The sequence below is a fragment of the Gouania willdenowi genome, chromosome 10, assembly GCF_900634775.1.
Source record: "Gouania willdenowi chromosome 10, fGouWil2.1, whole genome shotgun sequence".
Lineage (NCBI taxonomy): Eukaryota > Metazoa > Chordata > Actinopteri > Blenniiformes > Gobiesocidae > Gouania > Gouania willdenowi.
In genome coordinates, this window is record NC_041053.1 from 23,298,180 (window position 1) to 23,321,418 (window position 23,239).

General features: G+C 37.6%; 1 protein-coding gene across 1 annotated transcript; it reads left to right on the top strand.

Annotated features, from left to right (window-relative positions):
* Positions 1 to 3,037: 3,037 nt before the first annotated feature.
* On the top strand, positions 3,038 to 5,642 carry LOC114471028 (D(1) dopamine receptor-like). The gene is made up of 2 exons (XM_028459547.1): positions 3,038 to 3,199; positions 3,512 to 5,642. The coding sequence occupies exon 2, from the start codon at positions 3,884 to 3,886 to the stop codon at positions 5,000 to 5,002; it is 1,119 nt and encodes a 372-aa protein (XP_028315348.1). The 5' UTR covers positions 3,038 to 3,199; positions 3,512 to 3,883; the 3' UTR covers positions 5,003 to 5,642.
* The last annotated feature ends 17,597 nt before the right edge of the window (positions 5,643 to 23,239 follow it).

Below are 23,239 nucleotides of genomic sequence, written 5' to 3' on the forward strand. Positions count from 1 at the left end.
ATTCTTTAGGAAAAGCACACAGGTAGCAAAAGAGTCTGACGTCAAAGTGTAGCGAGTCAGGAGGGCAGCAGCTGCACCTTTGAACACACGAAACCAGCAGCAGAGATGGAAGCAGATGGAGTAGGAAAGCCTCTATAATGTAGGCCAACGGTGCCTCTGTTCTCACACATCCATTTTCTGACCTTGCAACTCCTAACCCTGAGCGGCTGCAGTCTTTCATTGTCCTGACAGGGAGGAAGCACAAAGTGGATTCTGAGTCACACAAGGGGAGAAGAAAAACACAAGGGAACCAAGGGATGAATTTATCACCCACAGTTAGTTATTAGAGTGGATTATGTGCTGACGCTACAGAACTGAACAGCATTCCTGATCCAGTGTTAAAATTCAGGGACAGGAAAAGTAGAGCACGTGTCAAACTCAAGGCCCGGGGGCCAAATCCGGCCCTTTAAAACTCCCAGTTTGGCCGGCAGGAGAAAGTAAAAATGACAGTAAGAACATGACTCATTGTGTTAATCACCGACTAATTCAGATGTAGATATCTCAGTCCCTCAATTTTTTCAAGAGCTCACAGTTTTCCCATGTCTATATCACATTTTTACAGCCATTTTTAATATCACATTTTTGCAAGTAGTCTCAATTGGTCCAAAATCCTATAGTTTTCCTAAATTAAATTAAAATTTGGTCGTAAAAGTGAAGATTCTGCAGGGACTGATATCTGTCCCTTATTGCTTGGATGTTGTCAGTGCCTTACATACTGTACTTTAAATACTAATATACGCAGAAAGTGCAAACTAGGGCAAATGAATGATAAAATTGCTCGTTTAACACCTATGATTGACCCGCTTGAGATTAAACTGGTCTGTATTTAAATGAGTCGGACACCCCTGAAGTATAGAGTGATGATGAAAAACCTGTCAGGGAAGCTTGTGGTGTTGATGCACCCAGATGCAGAGAGAGAAGGCATGAGCAGGCAGGTCCGGTGATTGAAAAAACAAGTCCATGGTATTTGTTGTGCAACAAAACTTCAAGTAACAAAGAAATAAAGGAACCAAAATCTGGAACCAATCATCTTTTTGATCATTTTAACATACCAGAAACATGACTATTTTTTATACCATATTAATAAAAGCCAGACAACTGCAAAAAACATCAAATTACAAACAAATTACGATAAAAGTTAGCAAGATGGGGACATTCTTCTCAGTACTAAAATACTTGCACACAGGGGGACGCACCTCACAATTTGGGAACAACTGCTTTATGCAATGTTTTCTCTCATAATTCATTGTGAACAAAGTTTCATCCTATGAAACGGTGTCAGAAAGCATGAGAAAATATGACCAATGAAAGTTCATCTTGAACACACACACACACACACACACACACACACACACACACACACACACACACACACACACACACACACACACACACACACACACACACACACACACACACACACACACCCAATAACTCCATGGTGTGATTTCAATGGCTTCCATTCATCTATTAGAAATGGAATGGTTGAGGAGGGAAAGGGGTAAAAGCTGTTTGTTCCCCTCCTGTCAGAAACCCTTACATCACTTTAGGTGACAGCTGGCATGTCACCATTGTTATCAGCATCCCATGGTGCACCACAGGAGAAACACCAGCTTGGAGACTAACAACTAAGAGCACCGGCTGTGCATGAACAATTACAGGAATCTGTAACAAGGACAACTTTCTCTCTGAGAAACTACAGTAAGAATAGAATAGGTATGATAAGACTGGGGTGTCAAACTCATTTTACTTCAGGGGCCAAATAAAAAGTAGTTTGATTTTCAGTGGGCAGGAAAACAAGCAATTTCAACAATCATGTCCCCAAGTTTGCACTTCGACGTATGAATGATACATATAGTATCTAAGGCGCCCACAATATCCATGCGATAAGGTACAGATATTAGATTTTGTGACAAATTTTTATTTAATTTTGGTAATTTTCCTGAATTTAAATAAAATGGTCGTAGTCGTGATAAAAGTATAGCGAAATTGCGATCCTCCAAATATTGAGTTTTATTAAACATGTGTATTTAGAAGGGCTGAGAGATGAGATCTACAACTGAATTATTTGGTATCTTATACAATAATTCACATTTTTCGGTCTTTTTTTAGTTTCTCCTGCAGGCCGAATTGCATGGTCTAAAGCAGCGGTTCTCAAACGTTTTTGGCTCAAGTATCCCCTTCCTCTTGTTTCTGAATCTGAGTACACCCTTTGTCCTACTACAACATTTGTTTCAGAATATTTAAAAAATAAATAAAATAAAAATAAAAACAATTATAGAGCATAAATACGGAATGAATCAGTGATAAAACATATTTCAAAGAATCCCATTGTAAATAAGTGGAAAGAAACAAAGTTTTTTAAAAAAAAAAGTATTTAGTGTCTCATAAATAGATTTAGCTTTATAGTTTTTATCAATTCCAGTCATCTGCCACCTGGTGTGGGACCAATACTGACCATTCTTTTTTCAGTTCATGTTTTCATCACGATTATTTACATCATCATCATTATCATGATTATCATTTTTAACTAGAAATAAACATTACAAAACCCCATCTTGTAGATGCCTTCTTTGTTAATTTTCCACTTTCTCTCTATCAAGTACCCCATGTGGAGCCATCGCGTACCCCCATTTGAGAAACACTGGTCTAAAGGGCCGGATTTGGCCCTCGGGCCTTGAGTTTGACACTGTTACCTCTCCAACCCCTCTGTGGATGCAGTCTCTGTCTGATACCGGTAGGTGGCACCAAAGGTCCACTGCACCGCAGTGAATGACACTAGTTCTAATTTTGACACGTTTATTTATTCATGTAAATTGATGAAAATTCAATATTATTAAGGTAAGATGAAAACACAAGTGAAGCTAGGATTAGGGGTGTGAAGGTTAAAGCTGTGCGTAAAGGACAGTTTAATCCTACTTGGTGTCCTCATGAATGGCACAGCATCAGCGCGCTGCGGTGTCAGACCTGTGGTCTCCAGTTTCAGTCGCACAAAGTGTCCGCCTGCAGAAGGACGCAGATCAGACCCAGAACCACAGGAGGATAGGCGGTTGGTCGATGTAACCTCATGTGAGGAAGAGGAAGATGATGGACTTACAGTAAAGTTGGAAGGGATGGCGCGTCGGTCTGTGTGTCCCTATAGCTCAATGAATCCCTATGGGTAAGAGATGTGCTTTAATAATTAGAAACGTCTAAGTAAATATAGGCTACACGTGCATATGTGGTAGATGTTTTTTTTTTTTTTTTAATATATCCTTTGTATGATATGTTGATTTGATAGTTTGAGCCAATGGATTGTTGACAGTAATTTTTAATGGATCAATTAATGTACAATCAGAGTTACTATTGTAAACAACATTTTTTTTTTTTTTTTTTATTTAATTTAATTAGTTTGTTGTTTGTTTGTTTTTAAATGACACAAATCCTACCAATGCTTATCCGTTGGTTATAATTTTGTATTCCTTCTGTACAGGGGAAATGTTGCTCAGCTGAATGAAAAACAAAGATTTCCTGCAACGACAGCAACCTGGGACTCAAAGAGCACGCAGAGAATCCTTAATCACACCAGAGATTTGATTTACAACCAGCTGGTCACTACTGCAGCCTGTAAGATGTGAAAATTTGATTTACAAAGTTAGAGGAGGAGCAGAAGTCAGACCCACACTGTTTTCCTCAAGCATCTCATATTTCATCATGTGTCAGAAGATGCAACGATTGTGATATTATTGGATTTTTTTATTTATTTTATATTTTTTAAACCACGTACTTCTCTTATTGTAGAATTGAGGTATAAAACCATACACGGCTCAATGGAATGAAAGAAACTTAACTCGCGTGTTTAGTAATGGATGTCTTAAACTTCACAAGAGTCATCGATGATGGATTTTTTGACAAAGCGCCACCGAATCGCATCCTAACTGGTTGTTTCCTTGCACTGCTCATCCTCACCACTTTATTGGGAAACACACTGGTCTGTGCAGCCGTTACCAAGTTTCGACACCTTCGCTCCAAAGTCACCAACTTCTTTGTCATCTCGCTGGCTGTATCCGACCTCTTGGTAGCCATCCTGGTGATGCCCTGGAAGGCTGTGACGGAGATAGCTGGTTTCTGGCCGTTTGGCTCCTTCTGTGACACCTGGGTTGCTTTTGATATCATGTGTTCCACTGCGTCCATTTTGAACCTCTGTATCATCAGCCTGGATCGCTACTGGGCCATATCCAGCCCCTTCCGCTATGAAAGGAAGATGACACCCAGAGTGGCTTGTGTGATGATCAGTGTGGCCTGGACACTGTCTGTCCTTATTTCCTTCATCCCCGTGCAGCTCAACTGGCATAAAGCTTATGTGAACTCCTATATCTCTCACACTGGGAGCACTGTCTCTGTGGAATCAAACTCCACATTCTACCACAGCCAAGAGAACTGTGATTCAAGCCTAAACAGGACCTATGCCATCTCCACCTCTCTCATTAGCTTTTACATCCCTGTGGCCATCATGGTGGCGACTTACACCCAAATCTACCGCATTGCACACAGACAAATTCGGAGGATCTCTGCCCTGGAACGGGCGGCTGAAAGTGCCAAAATTAGACATGACAGCATGGGCAGAGGCTCCAGCATCGTGGAGTCTGAGAGCTCTTTTAAAATGACATTCAAGCGAGAGACAAAGGTGCTGAAGACACTGTCAGTCATAATGGGCGTGTTTGTTTGCTGCTGGCTCCCATTTTTCATTCTCAACTGCATGGTGCCCTTCTGCGAGCAGTCGAGCGGCAAAGAGGCTTTCCCGTGCATCAGCCCCACCACGTTTGACGTGTTTGTGTGGTTCGGCTGGGCCAATTCTTCACTCAACCCCATCATATATGCCTTCAATGCTGATTTCCGCAAGGCCTTCTCCATCCTGCTGGGCTGTCACAGGCTGCATCCAGGAGGGCACAATGTTGAGACGGCTAGTCTAAACAAGAAATGACTCACAACTTTCTTGCATCACTGACTCATCCCTCAGTTCCAGGAGTCTGAGAGTTAACGTTGCTGCCAGTCTGATAGACACCAAATGAGGACGCTGCTCTCTTTGCCAAATCTTGGTGAGACTGAAGTGAAGAGCCACCCCCATCTGTACCTTTGCGCTAGGGTGGAGCCTTTGAGTGGAGTGAGCTTGTCTTAAAATTGGGGGAAGGCTCCAGAAAAATGGGAGGATTTGGAATTGAGATGAAAACTCTTGTTGTTGCTGGGAATCTGGGAGTGTAGCCTGTGGCGGTGCACTCATGAGAGGGATAATCCCATGAGCGTCTCATGCTGTCATTCTCTGCTCCTTTCAAGGTCATCACAAAAACACGCTCTTTCAAACACAGCATGCACGCTAATACTAATACCAGTGACATGACAACAGTGGTAATGGTGTTAAGTACCATTTCATCACAGTCTCTGCGAGGACCCATGCTGTAGTGTCACACCAGATTATGTTGTAGGTGCAGATAAAACGCAATTTTGCATCAAACTGAAATACATTTGCTTTTCTGTAAGTGTGTAGATGCAAAGTCGGTACGTCACTTTAGTTCAGCTTTTAACTGAATAACTGCAAACACACCTCATGAAATATACATAGCTCCACAGTGTTTAAGAGTGATCAACTTGCAATGGTTTGTTCTTTCTTGTATTTCTCATCAATGCCATTGTTATACTCTCTTCGATGGCAAAGATCATAAACAAAGTTGTGTCCAGCACCATAAAAACCTCAATAGTGTCTTAAAGTGTCCAATTTTACTTTAAAGTTTACTGTTCAATGGTTGAGTTGTGGGTCTCATTCTTTTATATTATATGTTTTTATCTTTGATTGGTTACATGTTTACACACCTTCATGAATGAAAAGTATTTGCTGTACAGTAATCCGGGGGTGCAGGAGAAGTGGGGGAAGTGGGTTGGATAGTGTTATTAAAGCCACACCATCCGAGACCAAAACTTGCCTAAGACCAAAATGCAAAGAGACCAAGACCATAAAAATCAATAAAAAAAACATTACAAGGTTAAACAAAGAGCATTCTATCACTAATTTTAGTTTTCTGATTAATACATTTAACAGACGAAAACAAGTTGTTTGAACTCTTTCAATGCACAGCTTGAAAAAATGTTGAATATTGACAAAATAATTTTGTTCAACTAAATTCATATAAAAACAAATTAAAAATAAAACCTTTTATTTAAAAGCCACTGATAAATCCAGAAATATTTTAAATATCTGAAAATAAGATGTCCAAGTTTTTGCAGGTGTGTTTGAAACATTAAGCACTCAAAAATAATTCCAACGAGGAAGAATCAGTGTGCCAACGCCAAATGCTTTAAGTCAGGAACCATTCCAAATGCTTCTCCATATTATCACAATAATAAAGTTGATAAATACCAAATCAGTGCTGGTCTCGACTGGTCTTGACGGAATCCTGAGTCCGGCCAGTCTGAGACCAAGACAAGATCGAGTAAAAATGCTCTTGAGTCCGAGAAAAGACCAAGACCTTCAAAATGTGGTCTTGAGACCATCTCATGACCAAGACCAGTTTTTTGTACACTAGAAATGAACAAACCTGAGGATCAGACAGGGTGTTTGATAGTAAAATCTAATGAAACGTGTTGATTTCTATTCAACTGGTTGCACAGGAAAATCTCGTAGCATTCCCCTGCAGCAAGAACATTTCATGTTCACCCTAAACAGGGTAAGGCCATTTTTCCTCCAAGTTAAACGTTTGGTCATTCAATCTCTGACACTGCAAGTTCATATGTTATTGTCCAGCAAAAACCAATTTACTACCAGCAAAGGACGAACACCTTGATGCAAGGTGAGTGAGTGTGCTCAATGTGTGGAGCCCTTAAAGAGCAATGAAGGGAAATGATGTCTGTCCACAAACAAGTGTTGAGTTAACTCTTTAATACCTGAGACATCTTTGAAAAAACTATATATCTTTTGAAGATCAACTTGCTTCTCTTGCCACGATCAAATAGGTATACCACAATAACTGGCATGTGATTGTTGAGCAAATAAATACTGACATAAACTTCAATTTAAAGAGAAAATAGATCTAGCCCTTCTTATACATTTTCATACATTATACATAATTCTAATCTATTAGATCAATCGTTCACTCTAAAGGCCACATCTCTGTTTTTAGTCTAAAAGCAAAACCTGGTTGGCATTATTGGGAATCACTATTAGATAAGAAAATAAAACATACTTCTAAAAAATGACGACATATTGACCTATAAGTCCATCTGACAGCTGCTGTTAGTTAAAGTAATATTGAAATATATGCATTTTTAGGCAAAGGCAGGAATAAACAGAACAATTATAAAAGATTATTCAAATTCTGTTTAAGGCGTATTATTTAAATTTTATGTTCACAATACTGTACAATGGCAAATGAAGCAGCATGTTTCCTTTATGATTCTATCCCTGACCCTTCCCCGACTACCCAAAAAGGTTGGATTACATACATTTCATATTATTAAAAAATAAAACAACAACAACACTAGACCATAACAAAAGCATCTGTATTTGTTTCTTTCTACTGAAAAATAATAAATGCAATGACCATCTCTCCCTGTAGAGGAGATCTATGTACATGCACACAGAAACACACATACTGTATGTGTACTGTACAGCGCAGGTAGTATTAACTTCTGCAAAAAGAAATGACATACAAAGCGTGACTAGGTCAATTGTACTGAGAAATTTGACGTCAACATCTGAGCCATTATTGTTACAAACAAGTAATGGAATTGTACTTTTTAATGTATATATTACGGTATATGAGTAGTGGTAGGAGTTTATTTGTGGAGCGACCATGTACACTCATGAATACATTATGTCCTCTGATGCATTGCACAGAGTTAGCTCAACACTAATTTACATCTGAAGCCCAATCGCAGGTCGCACTTAAAACATCTACAAACGCAAAAGCTGTAAAAACAAAAAAATACAACAAAGATTAATATAGGGCAACACATCGCTGGGTCTCACAAACTCTTACACACACATTTATCCCAAAGACAATGTTATAAAAAAGCGAGGATAGTAAGTCACTGAGTGCATTGTTAATAGTTAAAAAAATAAATAAAAAAATATTGATGTCATCTGATTTTTGTTGTTTCACTTGAGTTGTAGCCTTAACAGAATAAATAGACTGACCAAAGGCAGTATGGGTCAAAAAGGCACAGAAAAAGGTTGTAATCCCTCATAACCTGAGGACTGACCCCGAATGGAAAGAGTGGTTATGAACCTTCTTTGATACATGAAGTCCCATGATCCCATCATAACAGAAGAATAATCTAAGCAGTGATTCTCAACATTTTCAGCCCGCAACCCCCAAATTAAAGGTGCCAGAGACCCGGGACCCCCACTGTAACTAAACGTAGTTGAACACAGACATGACCATTGAAGAACAGTCATGTGGAGACAGGGTCATCTATAAGGGGGAATAAAGGGGAGATCTTTTTGGGGCCCATCCATAAAGTCAGCAAAATAATGGTCCATTGTTCTATGAATCTGTGATAACCACATTTATTTATTTATCTGAATAATATCCACTGTTGTCCAGGAAGTTTAGTATTATTTGGACCATAGTATATAGTCATCTTAAAGATGTAAATCCATGTTTGAATCAGAAATATAATGGGTTAAAAGTGACCAAAAATGGTGGGAAAGGTGGTGAAGTGGGATTTTAAAAACCAGAGAAATTGGTTAAAAATTGCCAATTAGAGTGGCAAAAAACAAATGAAAAAAGTGGTAAAAGGTTTAAACTGGCAAATAACGGGCATGACATATGGTGAAAAGAAGGTTAAAAGTGAAAATAATGGGTCAACATATGTGACATTAGGTGGGAAAAGTGGTGGAAAGAGTTCATCAGTAGCGAAAATGTGGCAGAAATGGGAGTAATGTAGCAAAAATACATCAAAAGGAACAAATGTATGTAAAGAAAAAGTGATGAAAATAGGTTAAATTATGGCAAGTTTGGTGTAGTTGCAGAAAAAGGGTCAAAATAAGCAAAAATGGGCCCAAATTGTTCAAAAAAAAATGTCTTAGTTTCTTAAAGGCATTTGATGACTTCCTAAGAGTGTCTTGCAACCCCAAATGAGGTCCCGACCCCAAGGTTGAGAACACCTGATCTAAGATAAAGCGAATGTTGATCAGATTACATGGTGAAGAAGGAGGTGGGTGCAAACTTAGGCAAGACTAGACAGGAAAAATGTCAGTTTCAAACATTCTATCCAGAAACTGACCGTGTCTGTGCTAATGCTCATATCAGTGGTTTGCCCAAACTATATTTTAGATTTGTGATCATGAAGTTGGGACCTGCTGAGTGTTCACCGCGTTTCACCCTGAGTGATCAGCAATGAGCACCAGCGGTAATGCATGACTATTAGAATAGAAAAAAAAAAAAAAAACACAGTCGGTGCATCCTGAGACAACACCAAATGCCATTTTTTCGTTCTGCTCTGTGCCTCTGAAAAGAAAATTAACAGAGCGGGAGGACAATGCAGAGGACCACTCTGCTACACATCCCACTACAGCCATGGCATGATGAAAAGCTGAACAAACATCCCCAACAGAGACACAGAAAGTACAGGAAGAGTGGGGGGAAGTGGAGACTGCTGAGGGCTGATGTTAAGAACACACTGGGACCACGGGAGGTGATTAGAGAAGCTTTAAAGCAGTGACCTTCTGCTCTCTTCACGAAGGAATAAACACCTAATGTTTTTTTTTGTTTTTGTTTTGAGTGCGTTTGTCCTTGTTTAAAGATGTGTTAGAAAAACACACAATAGTACTACGTGATCTTTATTTACATAATTAGACAAGGTTAAGACACTAAGGCCTTATGATGATTATATGGGTATAACAAGACCAGGTTACGAATGATAAGACATGGTCATGTAGCTTTAAAAGTACACGTTTACTCCTATAATAGTCATATTTATTCTGATTTTTCTACATTGTTTCTCTTATGTTAAGAATAGAATAACTATTTTGTTTGAACTGTGTTCCCTTTTAAAAAATCAATACATTAAAATTTTAATGCTGCAGCAAGATTCTACTTACATTGCAAAATGTTACTGCTATATTTGGTGTGAGAGATGTCAACAAAAAAAAAAAAGAAAAGAAAAAATCATGCTGAGAACCTTTTTTACCCTCAAGAAAGTTCAGCTGACGCCCCAACAGACAGACATGCTGACATAAGATGCAGCTGGGAAACAGTGGCAGAGGATAAGAGACACTTGATTATATCACAGCCAGGGCAGGGAAGCGTGGGAAGCATTCTCTCACATTTGGAAGAGAAAATACCACAACCAATGGATGCCATAACTATCCTGTACAAGTCATTACCAGGTCATTAAACCATCTGTTGTCAAGAAGATGAAAAAAACACAAATTTGCAAAGGAAACACCGGTAAGAACAAACATTTTGCGCATTTTGCCGCAAGCGTACGTCAGAGCTTAGTGTGCATGCTATGTAATGACAGAAGGAAATCCCTTCTGCTTGAGACACAGGTCAACGTTAGAGGTCAGCAACAGTACATGCATCCTGCAGCTGGTCACAGACATGACAGATGCTCACAGAGTCTTGAATTCAAATATTTCAACTGTTTGCATCACCCTGCTGCCATTTATCTTTGACTGCTTTAACATATGTTAACTTAGAAGGAAAGCTCGTTGAAAGCTGGTCATGAGAACATCTATATGCAGCAGCTTTGACTCTCCACAGTGTCATCATAATCTAAACACAGGATTATATGATTATAACCCCTCAAAATGCCTTTGCCACAATCTTCTTAGGCTTCTGATTGTGTATGTACTCAGTGTTGTGTCTGAACACATTCAACCAAAGATCGCTCATGAACTTCTTCATATTTTGGGCGAATGTGAACTGAACTGCCTGATGAACGTTTTTGTGAACACGTTCATTCTGACATTTGTGACAGGCAGATATACAATCATGCAGGAGGAAGAAAGCCAAATCTGGCAACCCCCGTCACCACAGAGCAGCTCTAACTCAGATTCTGTCTCCATGATTAATCAACATCTCTGTATGATCACTTAAAGGGAGGTCAGTGATGATCCAGGTGGGGAAATGTTTGGTTTTTGTGTAAACCTTAAGCAAACCTTAAAATGGCAGCCTTTCAGTCCACAGCAGCAGCTGCAAAGGAGCAATCGATTTCCAAACCTGAAAACAAATTACATTAAATTCCATTTCATTCCACACCAGCCAGTATTTTAGTTACATATGAGGAAATGCCAGTAACCTGAGGAGAGTAACTCACAGCAACATCATCATAAAAGAAGAACTATGAACTACGGTAGTTCCATTTGGAAAATGAGAACCTAGTTCAAAATGTTTTGAATTATGAATATGAACTGAACTACTTCATTTTAAAATTTGTGAACTGAACTTTGAACTAGTTTGTGTAGAAAATGAGCTTTCCCAATATGACTGTACTTAAGGGTAGGGTAGGTGATTTTTGAAAGCCCCTCCCCTTTGTGCTCCGTCGCACTCACATGCATGCGCACAGCTGTAGAAGCAGACCTCAGCTCATCGCTTGTATTGTGAAGAAACTTTGTTGTCTCATGTCTCATTCAGTAGTAAGTAAACAATAAACTTTACCATTATATATGTAAGAAAAGTGACCAAAAATTCTATTTTAACTCTGTCAGTGTGAGCTCGAGCACGCGAGGGATCGAGAACGAGCAGGGAGATGTGATTGGTTAAAAAATGGTTTGTTTTTCTCAATTGGTCGAAGTTATTACAGATTCACAGCTGCTACAGTTGATGGATTTTCTTTGTTCCTTTTACATACCACATACAATCTTAATTTCTGTCAGGACATGTAGACAATTTCAACCAAAAACTTAAAAAGTGTATCTGGAGAAAATCGCCTACCCTAGCTTTAAGGAGGCAATGATGATTACTTTGTCTTCAGTTTTGGCAGCAAATTAAATGCTTAAGGAGAGGTGAGGCCGTGCATTTGGAAGGGTAATGAAGTTCAGAGGCAAAGCTAGTAATTCTGCAATATTTTAAACTCATCATTGAGATAATTTGATCATTGGATGGCATTGTGAGGTTAAGGTTAGCAACTCTAACTCCCAAAGAGAAGATTAATATTGATGTTCTCCACTTTAGACTATATACCGGTACCAGCTACTCAAATCAATAAACATGTACTGGGGGGATGGATACTGTATGTTGAATCGGTGCACCATCAGGGAGCCGACACACTATAATAAAGAGACGGGTAACTTTTAGTCGCCTTGTGTCATTTAGTGTATTGTTTTAGTTGTCGTCTTGTCTGTTTTTCAGTTATTCTGTTTTTAGAGTAAATGTGTGTATTTTCTTTTTTTTTTTGTGCAATTTCTGTAATTTTGTGCATGTTTGGTATTGTTTTGTTATAATTTTTGGCATTTTTGTAGTAATTGTGCTTGTTTACTTTGGGAGCTCTACATAATTAGACCAAGTGTCGCATGTGGCCCCCAGGCCTGCAGTTGCCCATGTCTGCTATAGTACTGGTAGTTACACTAAGGTTTTTACTCAGTGTAATGCTCTCATAGTACTAACATAATTTTGCAGTATGCGGGTACTGACTATGAGCTGTGCCGTCTGTCCAAGGAAAATGACTGATTATAAGATGGTGTACCAAATAGTGTTTATTATCTCTTCTAAATAAATAATAAACAAAGCAATAAGCATAGTGCAGATTTATTAGGAGCTCTGCACTGATAATGCATCCCTGGAAAGATAATCACCACCCAATTTAAATTAAAAAACCATTGACAGTGTTCACCCGTTATCTTTGTTTAATCTCTCACATCGTCGTCAACAAACTGGGAACAAACATTTTGACATTGGACGACTGACTCATTTTTGTGCTACACACAAACAAGCGGCTCTTCATTTGGAGATGAGAAAGCAAGTGACTGAGAGAATGAGAGATGGAGAAATACTCCAAAGCACTGAGAGGATGAAAATGTCAACAAAAATGAGTCAATGTCAAAACAATAATTTGATGAGTCTATGGTGAAACTGGGTGGGAGGAAACATGAGTCACCCATCGTGCCATGGCTTTCCATAACTGGTGAGAAACTGAAAGAGGGGCGGATAATAATTTTAAATAAATCTAAATAAAATAAAATAAATAAATAAATATTTTCTATTGTTTAAGATGAAAAATAATCACAAATTGTGTTAAAAAAAAAAAGAAAGACTAAATCTATCTGTACGCTCTAAGGAATTCAATGCATTCATTATATGGTGTTCATAGGAACCCATAGAAGAAGCTGATAGAAGAGCTGGACAAGGTGAAAAACAGAATTCTCAAGGAAGTGGAGATGAACAGATAAAACTATTAATTTTCCTTACTTGCCGCAGGAGGAAGGCTGTTTTCATGATAAGACCACTCACTGTTCATCAGTAATTCAATCGGTGACCCAACGGGAATCCAAGCCCCCTCTTTAGGACAAAATGGTGAGCCTAAGTCAACAGCGTTCAATTTAAAAAGAAAAATCCACATATAAAAAGTCTACACATCCCTGTTCAAATGCCAGGTTTTTGTGATGTAAAAAAATGACACCCAGATAAATAATTTCACAACTTTTTCCACCTTTAATGAGACCTATAACCTGTACAAGAGTGTGCATATTTATGCAACCAGGTAATCTTAAGTTTTTTATTATTTTTTATTCTTCCTCCTTAAAGGTTTGTTTGTCTTTCAATTGCATTGTACAGGTTATTGGTCACATTAAAGGTGGAAAAAGTTGTGAAATTATTTATCTGGGTGTCATTTTTTTACATCACAAAAACCTGGCATTTGAACAGGGGTGTGTAGACTTTTTATATCCACTGAATTTAATTGAAATGGGAATAAAATGACTCATAAACTACATACATTTTTTTTTTTTGCCTATTTCAAACCTTACAGATTCACTTGAATTATTTATGTATACAGAATGTGACTACGTCAATCAAATTTCATACTTTCTTTTAAGGTATCTGAAAAATATCTTTATTCCATGGTTTGATATAATACCCAATATTTATTTATATTAGTTGCAATTTTTCTGTTCAATTCAACTTTATTTATATAGCGCAAATTACAACAAAAGTCATCTCGAAACGCTATCAAAATGTAAAATTTGTAAGAAAAACCCTCTTAGTTCACCTTTAATTGTTAAACTATTCAGTATTAAATTGTACTGTAACAAAAAATAAATTGAAAAATCTGCATCTCTGCTGTGTAATGGGATGAATGGAAATCAGGTAAATAAAAGTCTGTGGAAAACAGTGTCACACTGACTGAATAATTGACTAAGTGTTGTCGACATAGGGCTTGGTTTGAAAGATAAACTGGGAGAGCTGGTTGGTTTGGTTCTTTGTATCTTCAATTACCTGAAGCTGAATTCAACAGTGGGTCAAAGGGATAAATGTGAAAATAAATAAATCAAAATGATCATAGAATTACCAGCATGTTTTCTCATAACAGATGGGTTAGCAGTGGAAACCCAGACTTACCTTAATCATTGCCACTGTGTCATTGGCCGTGACACTTTACCCACAATGCCTCTCATAAATATCAACGTGGTCAGAGGGGATCATTGTACATGCCTTAAAGGTCAAATATCTCTTACATATATCAATATGTGCACAACGTCTTTGTTGTGAATGTATTGTTTTTCTGTAAAGCGCCTATGGAAGTTTAACAACCAAGTACTGTTGCATTTAACAACATGTGTAAACAAGATAAAGCTTCACCAAAATGAACCAATTTTTGTGGGTTATAATGGAATAGTTAAGATGTAGTGATGTCAGATGTAGTTTTATCAATATTTATTATAAATTCAAATAAAAGTTTCTTAATGAATTACATTCATTTTTTTTTTTTTTTTAACTCTTTTTTCACCCAAAAGTGGGTCGTGGACCTGTACTGGGTGGATCGCGGACATCTTGTCAAAAATAACTACTTAATGTCTCTCGTGTTGGACTTGTCTTTTATTTTGAAAGAAACTTTTCTTTTGACAAGCATGCTGTGAAATGCATGTTACAAAGGAAAATATATAAATTTATGTTTTGAAAAAGATTATATCTGTGTGTTTTCAACAGTTATTTTTGAAAAACTACGGTAAATTTGGTTGGGTGAATAGTAAAAAAAAAAAAAAAAAATGACCGTGGCAAAATGTGGGTCCCAGGGTGAGACCAGGTTAGAACCAGTGCTCTAATTTAAACACTCACATACGTTGTTTGTCTTAGAAAAACCACCATCTGCCTTTCTGTGTATGTGGGTGTATACTGTACATTATGTCAGCTTGAGTGACAGAAAGAGACTGACAGTAACAACTGGGGCTCTTCCACTACAATAGAAGCCACGGGGGAAGTTTGATGAGTCATAAGATCTCAGGAGACGGACTAGATTCACAGATCTGTGTGTATTCACAGACAATGGCTACAGATCACTCTGCCGTGAAACAACTAGAACCAGAGGGGATAAACCTTCCCACAGGGCAATGTAAGGGATCGTCCCTGAGATGCTTCAGTCGACGTTGACAGTCCTACATGGAAGTCTCTCTACAGCTAACATGTAACCCTCAAGGTGAATCTCTTTCAAAGCTTATGATGAAACAAATACGGACAGATAGTGTGTTCTTTTGGAGTACAAAAAAAAAAAAAAAGAAGAAAAGAAATAATGGACAACTTCAGGCTGTTTTTCCCCCTCAGAAGTCAACTGTGATACTGTAGCCAGATGTGTATTTTCAAAGACATTGGTGCTCCAAAGGAGATGACATACTTTCATTCATGACGGGGCAAACAACAACAGACCGTTGCTCTGTAGTTTTCTAACAATAAACCATGGAAAATAAAAGCAAACATGTAAGATACATTTAAAGAGGGGAAATAAAAAATATGGAGGTATGAAGTGTCACAAATTGCAAACATAAAGTAAAAAATGACAAAGTATGCTGCTTTTTTTCTGTGAGCTACTTTTTTTCCTATTGGTCATTGCTGCAATCAGTGTCCCAAATCAACACACAAAGGCAGACATAATAACCCAAGAGAATCTGCCAGTTAGAAAAGCTCAAAGCCAAAGCTTTTAGGTACGTCTTTATGCCTAAATAGGTCAGGGTGTTTGACTGCCCAGATTGAAGCAAATATCCCTTGAAAAGAGAGGAACTACTAGAGGTGGATTACACTCGGGAGAGGACAAACTCTGTTTCCTTTGCACGCTCTGTGTGCGTGTGAATCGCATGCATATGTGTGTTGTTGGTGTATGTGTGTGTCTTTGTCTCAGTGATTGAATGTTGATTGGACATTCTCTCTATTCCACAGTCTGTGCAAAGCACCAAAGTCACTATAAATTCATCAAAATGTGACAGCTACAAACTTTACATCTTTCATATGATAGGAGGAGCTGTATTCCGTCAGCATTACAAATATATTGACATAGGTAAGAAAACAAAAAAAAGGAAAAAAGAAAAAGTGATGCAGATAAAAAATAAAAGCAGAGGGAAACATCTGCTGCCCGGCTTTGAAAACAAGATGAAAGCGTGTGCTTGTTAACATCAGAGCACTTTAAAAAACACATATGTCAGCAGTTGATGGCTTTGAAAACTGGAAAACATAAAACTTTGCATTAAAATGTGAACGCTAGGTAGAGCTGGGCAATATATCGAGAGTCAAGATATATCGAGTTTTCTATTTTGATGATTTAGAAAAATACAATATCACCTATATATATATATATATATATATATATATATATATATATATATATATATAATATTTGTTTTAGGAGTCGCTGTTTTCAGTACTTCTCAAAACAGCAGTAAAAGCACATGGATTTCTGAGTACGTCCTAACCCAGACCTTCCCCTAAACAAGCCACACTACAGAACTCACTCACACGTGCTGTCCCTTAGAGGAGAAAAAGACTTAAGTGGCACATATTGTGCAGCTGTTTGTTAAAAAAAAAAAAATTGCCTGTGTGGCATTTTGCATCAGCAATATGAATTGTCTTTCTGGTCAGACTTCATTTGAAATAAAATGATCAAGATGTACACTACCGGTTAAAAGTTTTAGAACACCCTCATTTTTCCAGTTATTGTTTTGCAATTCAAGTCGTGCAAGTCCAATGAATAGCTTGAAAAGGTACAAATGAATGAACAGCCAGAGGTTAAAAAAAAAAAAAAAAAGTTTGGCTACCCAAAACTGAAAAATAATTAATCATTTTAGAATAATACAACTAGGCCTTTTTCAGGGAACATGGTTAATAATTTAAATCTGTTCTGCAGCAATGAAGGTTGAATCAGCCTTGGGAAAGCTGGTGCTACTAATTACTACAGGTTTCCAACTGTTCTTGAATAAATACCACGAGTGTGTTCAGCTGTTATATCTGCCAACAGAGTGAAAAGTTCAGAATTAGGTCTATAAATGTTTTGCAATGACAAAATAAACTGAATAGTTTTCAGTAAAAAAACTGGAAAAAGTGTGGTGTTCTAAAACTTTTGACCGGTAGTGTATATCGCCGTTTTGAGAAAAAATATTAAGATATGAGTTTTGATCTATATCGCCCAGTCCTAGCACTAAGTACGTACATAAGAATCAAACAATCATATGCAGTGTCTATGTTTTATCTTAATTCTAAGCTTTGTAAGAGCAAGGCAAGGTAAACTATTTACTTAGCAATATAATGTTTTTTTTTTTTTTTAACACGTGAAGCAACAACAGCCAGGCTCCTCCTCCTCCTCCTCTATTCTGTGCCTTCTTCCCTCTTCTTTAGGCTGCTACATAGAAACCTCAGCTGCTACAGACAGCACTCAGAGGACATTAATATATAGATGGAGCTACTAGATGAGACTTAATATGTTAAAAGTGTGAACTGATTGTAGCTGAACCTTTATAAGACTAAAAGCATACTCCACATTTCAGTAAATACAGTACTTTCTCTGTGCTTTTGCCAGTTTCTTCAGTAAAATGCCAGGCGCTGCTATGTAGGGAAGAACATTTGCATCCTCCTTCTTCTTTCCCCTCTGAGCGTGACAGTTATGGTCATATTCCACACTATTGCTCCTTTTATGAAAAAGGGATCCTAAAATGTGTGTGCTTCCAGTGTGCGATGAAGCATTATAGTGAAGCTGGCTCTGTGTGAAAATGGTGGTTTGAACCTCAGTTGTGGGAACAGGAGGCATCAACAAAAAAATAGACTCACTGACTGATTTGCCTTAAACACGTCTAATCTGTCTCATTAATTCAAAAACTGTGAGCAATTTAAATGAAAAGCCAGTCAGAACCAAGCAATCAGCCAACTGCCTGCTAATGTACACAGTAAACCCAAACGTGTAAAGAAAATAAACAGATTTATAAAGTAGTTTATATTCAAAGTTATAGAAAAAGTTCAACTAACTTAATTATAACAAGTTGGTGTAACATGTTCCTCCTTTTTTGAGTAATTTTAACTAATATTTTTTTGAGTAAATGGAACTATGTTTATAAGTAAGCATAACTTAAAAACACAACTTAAAATAATTAAGTAATTACATGCTAAGGATGATAAAGTACTAATGTTTCAAATAGGGATTATTTGAAAAACAATGTAATTCATATAACACTTTAATTTAACTGTTATCAAACAGTAAGTAGTGAGTCATCCAACCTGGTAAGTTCTGGAAATTTTTAACTTTTAAGTTCATTAACTTGAAAAAAATTGAGGCAACCGATTGCCTTAATTTTTTTTAGTTCTGGTAACTTATTTGGGTTTACAGTGTAACGTGTTGATTTATCTATCTATAAAAGAAAGGAGCGTCTGTGTGCTTGCGTTCTAAACTGATGATGTCATCAACAGTGACTTCATCATCAATGTTCTATTCTATGCTAATGCTAAGCAACGCTGTCTGCCTGTCCACGGATTTTGATGAAACTTTCAGGAAATGTTGATAATGGGTCAAGGAACAGTTGATGAAATTTTGGTGATGTTGTGGCTACCAAAAGAAAAAAAAAAAAATATATATATATATATATCCCATTCACTTTCCCATCCACACTGTGGAACTCCTGTTAATATCAATATGAATACATACCTCCGACAGGCACTGTACTAGTTAGAATAAAAAAGGAGGGGGGAGGGGGGAATCAAAATCAAAATAGAAAAAAAAATGTAAAAAATTGGAACTTTGTTTTGTTTTGAGATAAAACGTGCAGGATTCGTCTTTATGAATTAAACAGACATTATCCAAAAGCATCAGAGCTGTGCGTTCAAAAATGTGTAAATTTCAACATAACATGTGCTGTTTGTTAAATAGGTCTGAATCCAACATTTAGTTAAATCCTACAATGAGTGAAGCACTGGGAATAAAAGAGGCAATAACAAAGGAGGCTGCTACACCTAGTGGATTAATGGAAAAGCTGCATCTGTTTATTGATGTAGCACTGCAATCTAATGCACTAGTACATTAGTGAATATGTAATACATGTAGAACGACCAAGAGAAATCCAATCAAATCATTTCACACACTGGGTCTCACTTTAACAGTCCCTACAAGAAAGAAGGAAGAGTTAGGAGCTTCTAAACGCTGATTCATATTGCATATTATGTGCATGTGTCTATTAACATGAGCAGTGGATCTGTTCTTTAAGCCTCAATGAGCTCTGACAGCTCAGCTTAACAACCGTTTCCAAGTGCTTGTTTGCTTTCCTTAAAGCTAGTGTGTGTGTGTGAGTAGTTGCTTAGATTGTAACCATTACACTTGAGGCAAATTCATCACTGAATTAAAGTCATTAAGGATTTTAAGTGAGAAAAATGTGCTAATTGTTAAAAGTTTTGCAAAGTTTGCACACAAACACACAAATGACATTATGTGACGTTTCCTGTTATTGATGAAAGTGCAAATACAGCTCGATTTAACAGCACCTGTCAGCTAAAGAGTTAGAACAATGTTAGAATCAAACAAGAGTTTTCACCATTAGAGTTAATCCTCAGTACAACCAAAGGCTGTGGCTTGAAGCAGAAATCTCATTAAAATTACTGTCGAGGGAAGAGTATACTGTATATCAGGGGTTCTCAACTGGTCTCATCCTGGGACCCACATCTGTGGATCCTTAAAAAGTCTTAAAAGGCATTCAATTAATGAATCTAAAAATAAAGCCTTAATTGTCATTAAAATGTCTTATATCAATGTTTCAAAAGTCAAAAGTGTTTTATAGTTTTCTGGCTATTTTTGTTGTCATCCAATGTGTTTTTGGAGTGATTTTGATTATTTTAGTGTATTTATTAGTGTATTTTATTGTCACTTTGTGTGTTTACTTTGTAGCACATCTACACTAGAAACTGGAAAAAAGTTACTCTAACTCTATGGAATTGATGTGGCTTTTTTTTTTTTTTTTTACCACTAATTGTGTTTACTGTGAAGTTGGTCTTAAATTTAAATTCAAATGGCAACAAAAAGTCTCAAAAAGTGTTGAATTTAATTTGACTTTAGCTGTAGGAACCCAAACATCAATCTATGTATTTTCCTGTGCAACATGCATTTCACAGCATGCCTGTCAATGGAATAGTTTCTTTCAAAATAAAAGACAAGTCCAATATGAAACATTAAGTGTTTGTTTATTTTTGGCCAGCTGTACGCGACCCACTTTGGGGTCCCCCGACCCACCAGTTGAGGATCGCAGCTGTATATCAACACTGCACAGCAACAGTTCATGCTTTACTTTCAATTAGTCAAAGACAAGGACGTTAGAAGCCACAAATCTATCCTAGTTCCAACAGTGTTCCCATCACACTCAGGTTAAACACTGGTGTCTCTTCTTCACTTAATAATCCCTAATCACGGCCACGAAGAAGAACTAATCAAGACCAGCTCTGTTATTGATCAGTGGAAAAAGGCAGAAATCAATAATAAACAGCTCTAGTATAGCTGAGGGTCACAGTGTTTAAGTTAAAGCTTGAGTTGATTAAAGTTAAATATGAATCTAACATAAGAGCTGACCACATTCATTGTGAGGCCCAAGTGCAGACAAGGGCAACTGACGGCCAGGGGGCCACATGTAGCCCTCTGTCTAATTTTGTGAGGCCCCCCCCCCCAATGTAAACGTACAAAATGACAGAAAAATACACAATACAAAAGCAAGAATATATTTTAAAATACAACGGATTACAACAAAATACAGTAAAAGACAAGAAAAACACAGAAAATACTCCAAAAACATACAAAACAACAGTGAATTCACAAAACTACTCCAAATAACACAAAACAACAAAAATATACAAAATTATAGGGGTGTCCTGATCCAATACTGATATCGGCCCGATATCAGCCAGAAAAAGGATATTGGATTTTATCGGACTGCATCTAAAATCTGCGATATATATTATATTATATTTATTCAATTGTAGAATACTGTAGATATGTTGAAGGTTAAAATGTATGTAATCAATAGGTTAATAATATATAGGTCAGTTTTTCTCATACCTACTGTTGCTGACTATTGTTCTCTGTTTGAGTGACATCACTTGATCAAGCCTTTTCTAACATTCCACACTACAAAATAAGTAATAAAAGTATGTACGATTCATGCTGATATCGTATCGATATCGGTCAATAATCAAGGCTGCAATATAGTATCGTATCGGAAGTGAAAATGTTGTATCGGGACATCTCTAGTACTTTTGTTGTCATTCTCTGTAATTTTGTACATTTTTTTTTTTGAGTCATTTTGAGATTGTAGATACAGTCCAACAAAATCCGATATTCGTTTTCTGGCTGATAACGGACAGATATCCGATATCAACATCTGATCGGGACACCCCTAAAAAGTACACAAAAATACAAGAAAAACACACACACAAAAAAATGACTTCACAAACCAACAGTACTAACAAACAAACACAACAGAAATGCACAAAAATTACTCCAAAAATGTTTAAATAACACAAATACACAATATGACTCCAAAATGACAACAGCGATGCACAAAATGATTCAAAACAATCAAGACAACAAACATACTGTACACAGAATGACTGAAGAACACTCCTGTGTTAATGCTCACATTGGTTATTATTCTAAATGCTGACATGAATATTGATCATGTGGCCCTTCCATCAAATAAACACCTTTTTGTGGCCCCCACTGTGATAGATGTGGCCCAGCCCTGCTCTAGTGTGTGCAGCCAGCGTGTTTTTATAGCCTCTCCAACAACTCTCATGCTTCTGCTGAAAGCATTAACATCTGAGGAGCCCACACAACTTCTGTCCCTCGTTTGCATAACCCATCATACTGCTCACACCATTTACACTGATGTCCACCCCATATTTCATTACATGTGAACGAGTTTATCATAGCGTATCATGCTTTTTCCCGCAGTCTGTGTCTTCTCCTCGCTCTCTGCTTTCTTTTCTGTTTCAGGTGTTCTTGATGTTGGAGCTGGTGGTTCCTAATCGATGGTTCGTGGCTCAACTAGTCTGGAACACCCGGATGGACTGATCATTGGTTCGCACCTCAACTAGTCTGGAACACCCGGATGGACTGATCATTGGTTCGCACCTCAACTAGTCTGGAACACCCGGATGGACTGATCATTGGATGGACTGATCACTGGTTCACGGCTCAACTAGTCTGGAGCACCCGGATGGACTGATCATTGGTTCGCACCTCAACTAGTCTGGAACACTTGAATAGTCTATCCTTCTATCCTATTCTGTTCGCCCTTCTGTTCACAAACCCCAACCAGTCGAAGCAGATGGCTGCCACCTCTGAACCTGGTTCCACTGGAGATTTCTTCCTATAAAAAGAGGGCGTTTTTTTCTTCCCACTGTCGCTAAATGCTTGTTCATGTGGATGTTGTTGGGTTCTTTCTTTTTACTATGGACTTTATATTCTGTTCAGCGCTTTGAGATGACTCTGTTGTATTTTGCGCTATATAAATGAAGTTGAATTGAACATGGACACAGCTAATTTTAAGTGGACAACATCCTGAAGTCTCAGAAAACAAAAAAATGCAACAAACCACTCATTGCCATGCTTGGCAGAGTGGTGTAGAGGTAGTGCTTCCACACAGTCTGACAGTCTCCTCCCAAACCACAGTCCAATAACTACTGCTCCCCATGCCAAGATATCTATCCACAATGCAGTAAAATTAGCTGCCTGTTTACATGTTTTAAACCACTAATCAACTGTCCTTTTTGTGGTGCAC

Excerpts from the sequence above, each read along its gene's own strand:
- LOC114471028 (XM_028459547.1), top strand. The coding sequence starts at position 3,884 with ATGGATGTCTTAAACTTCACAAGAGTCATCGATGATGGATTTTTTGAC.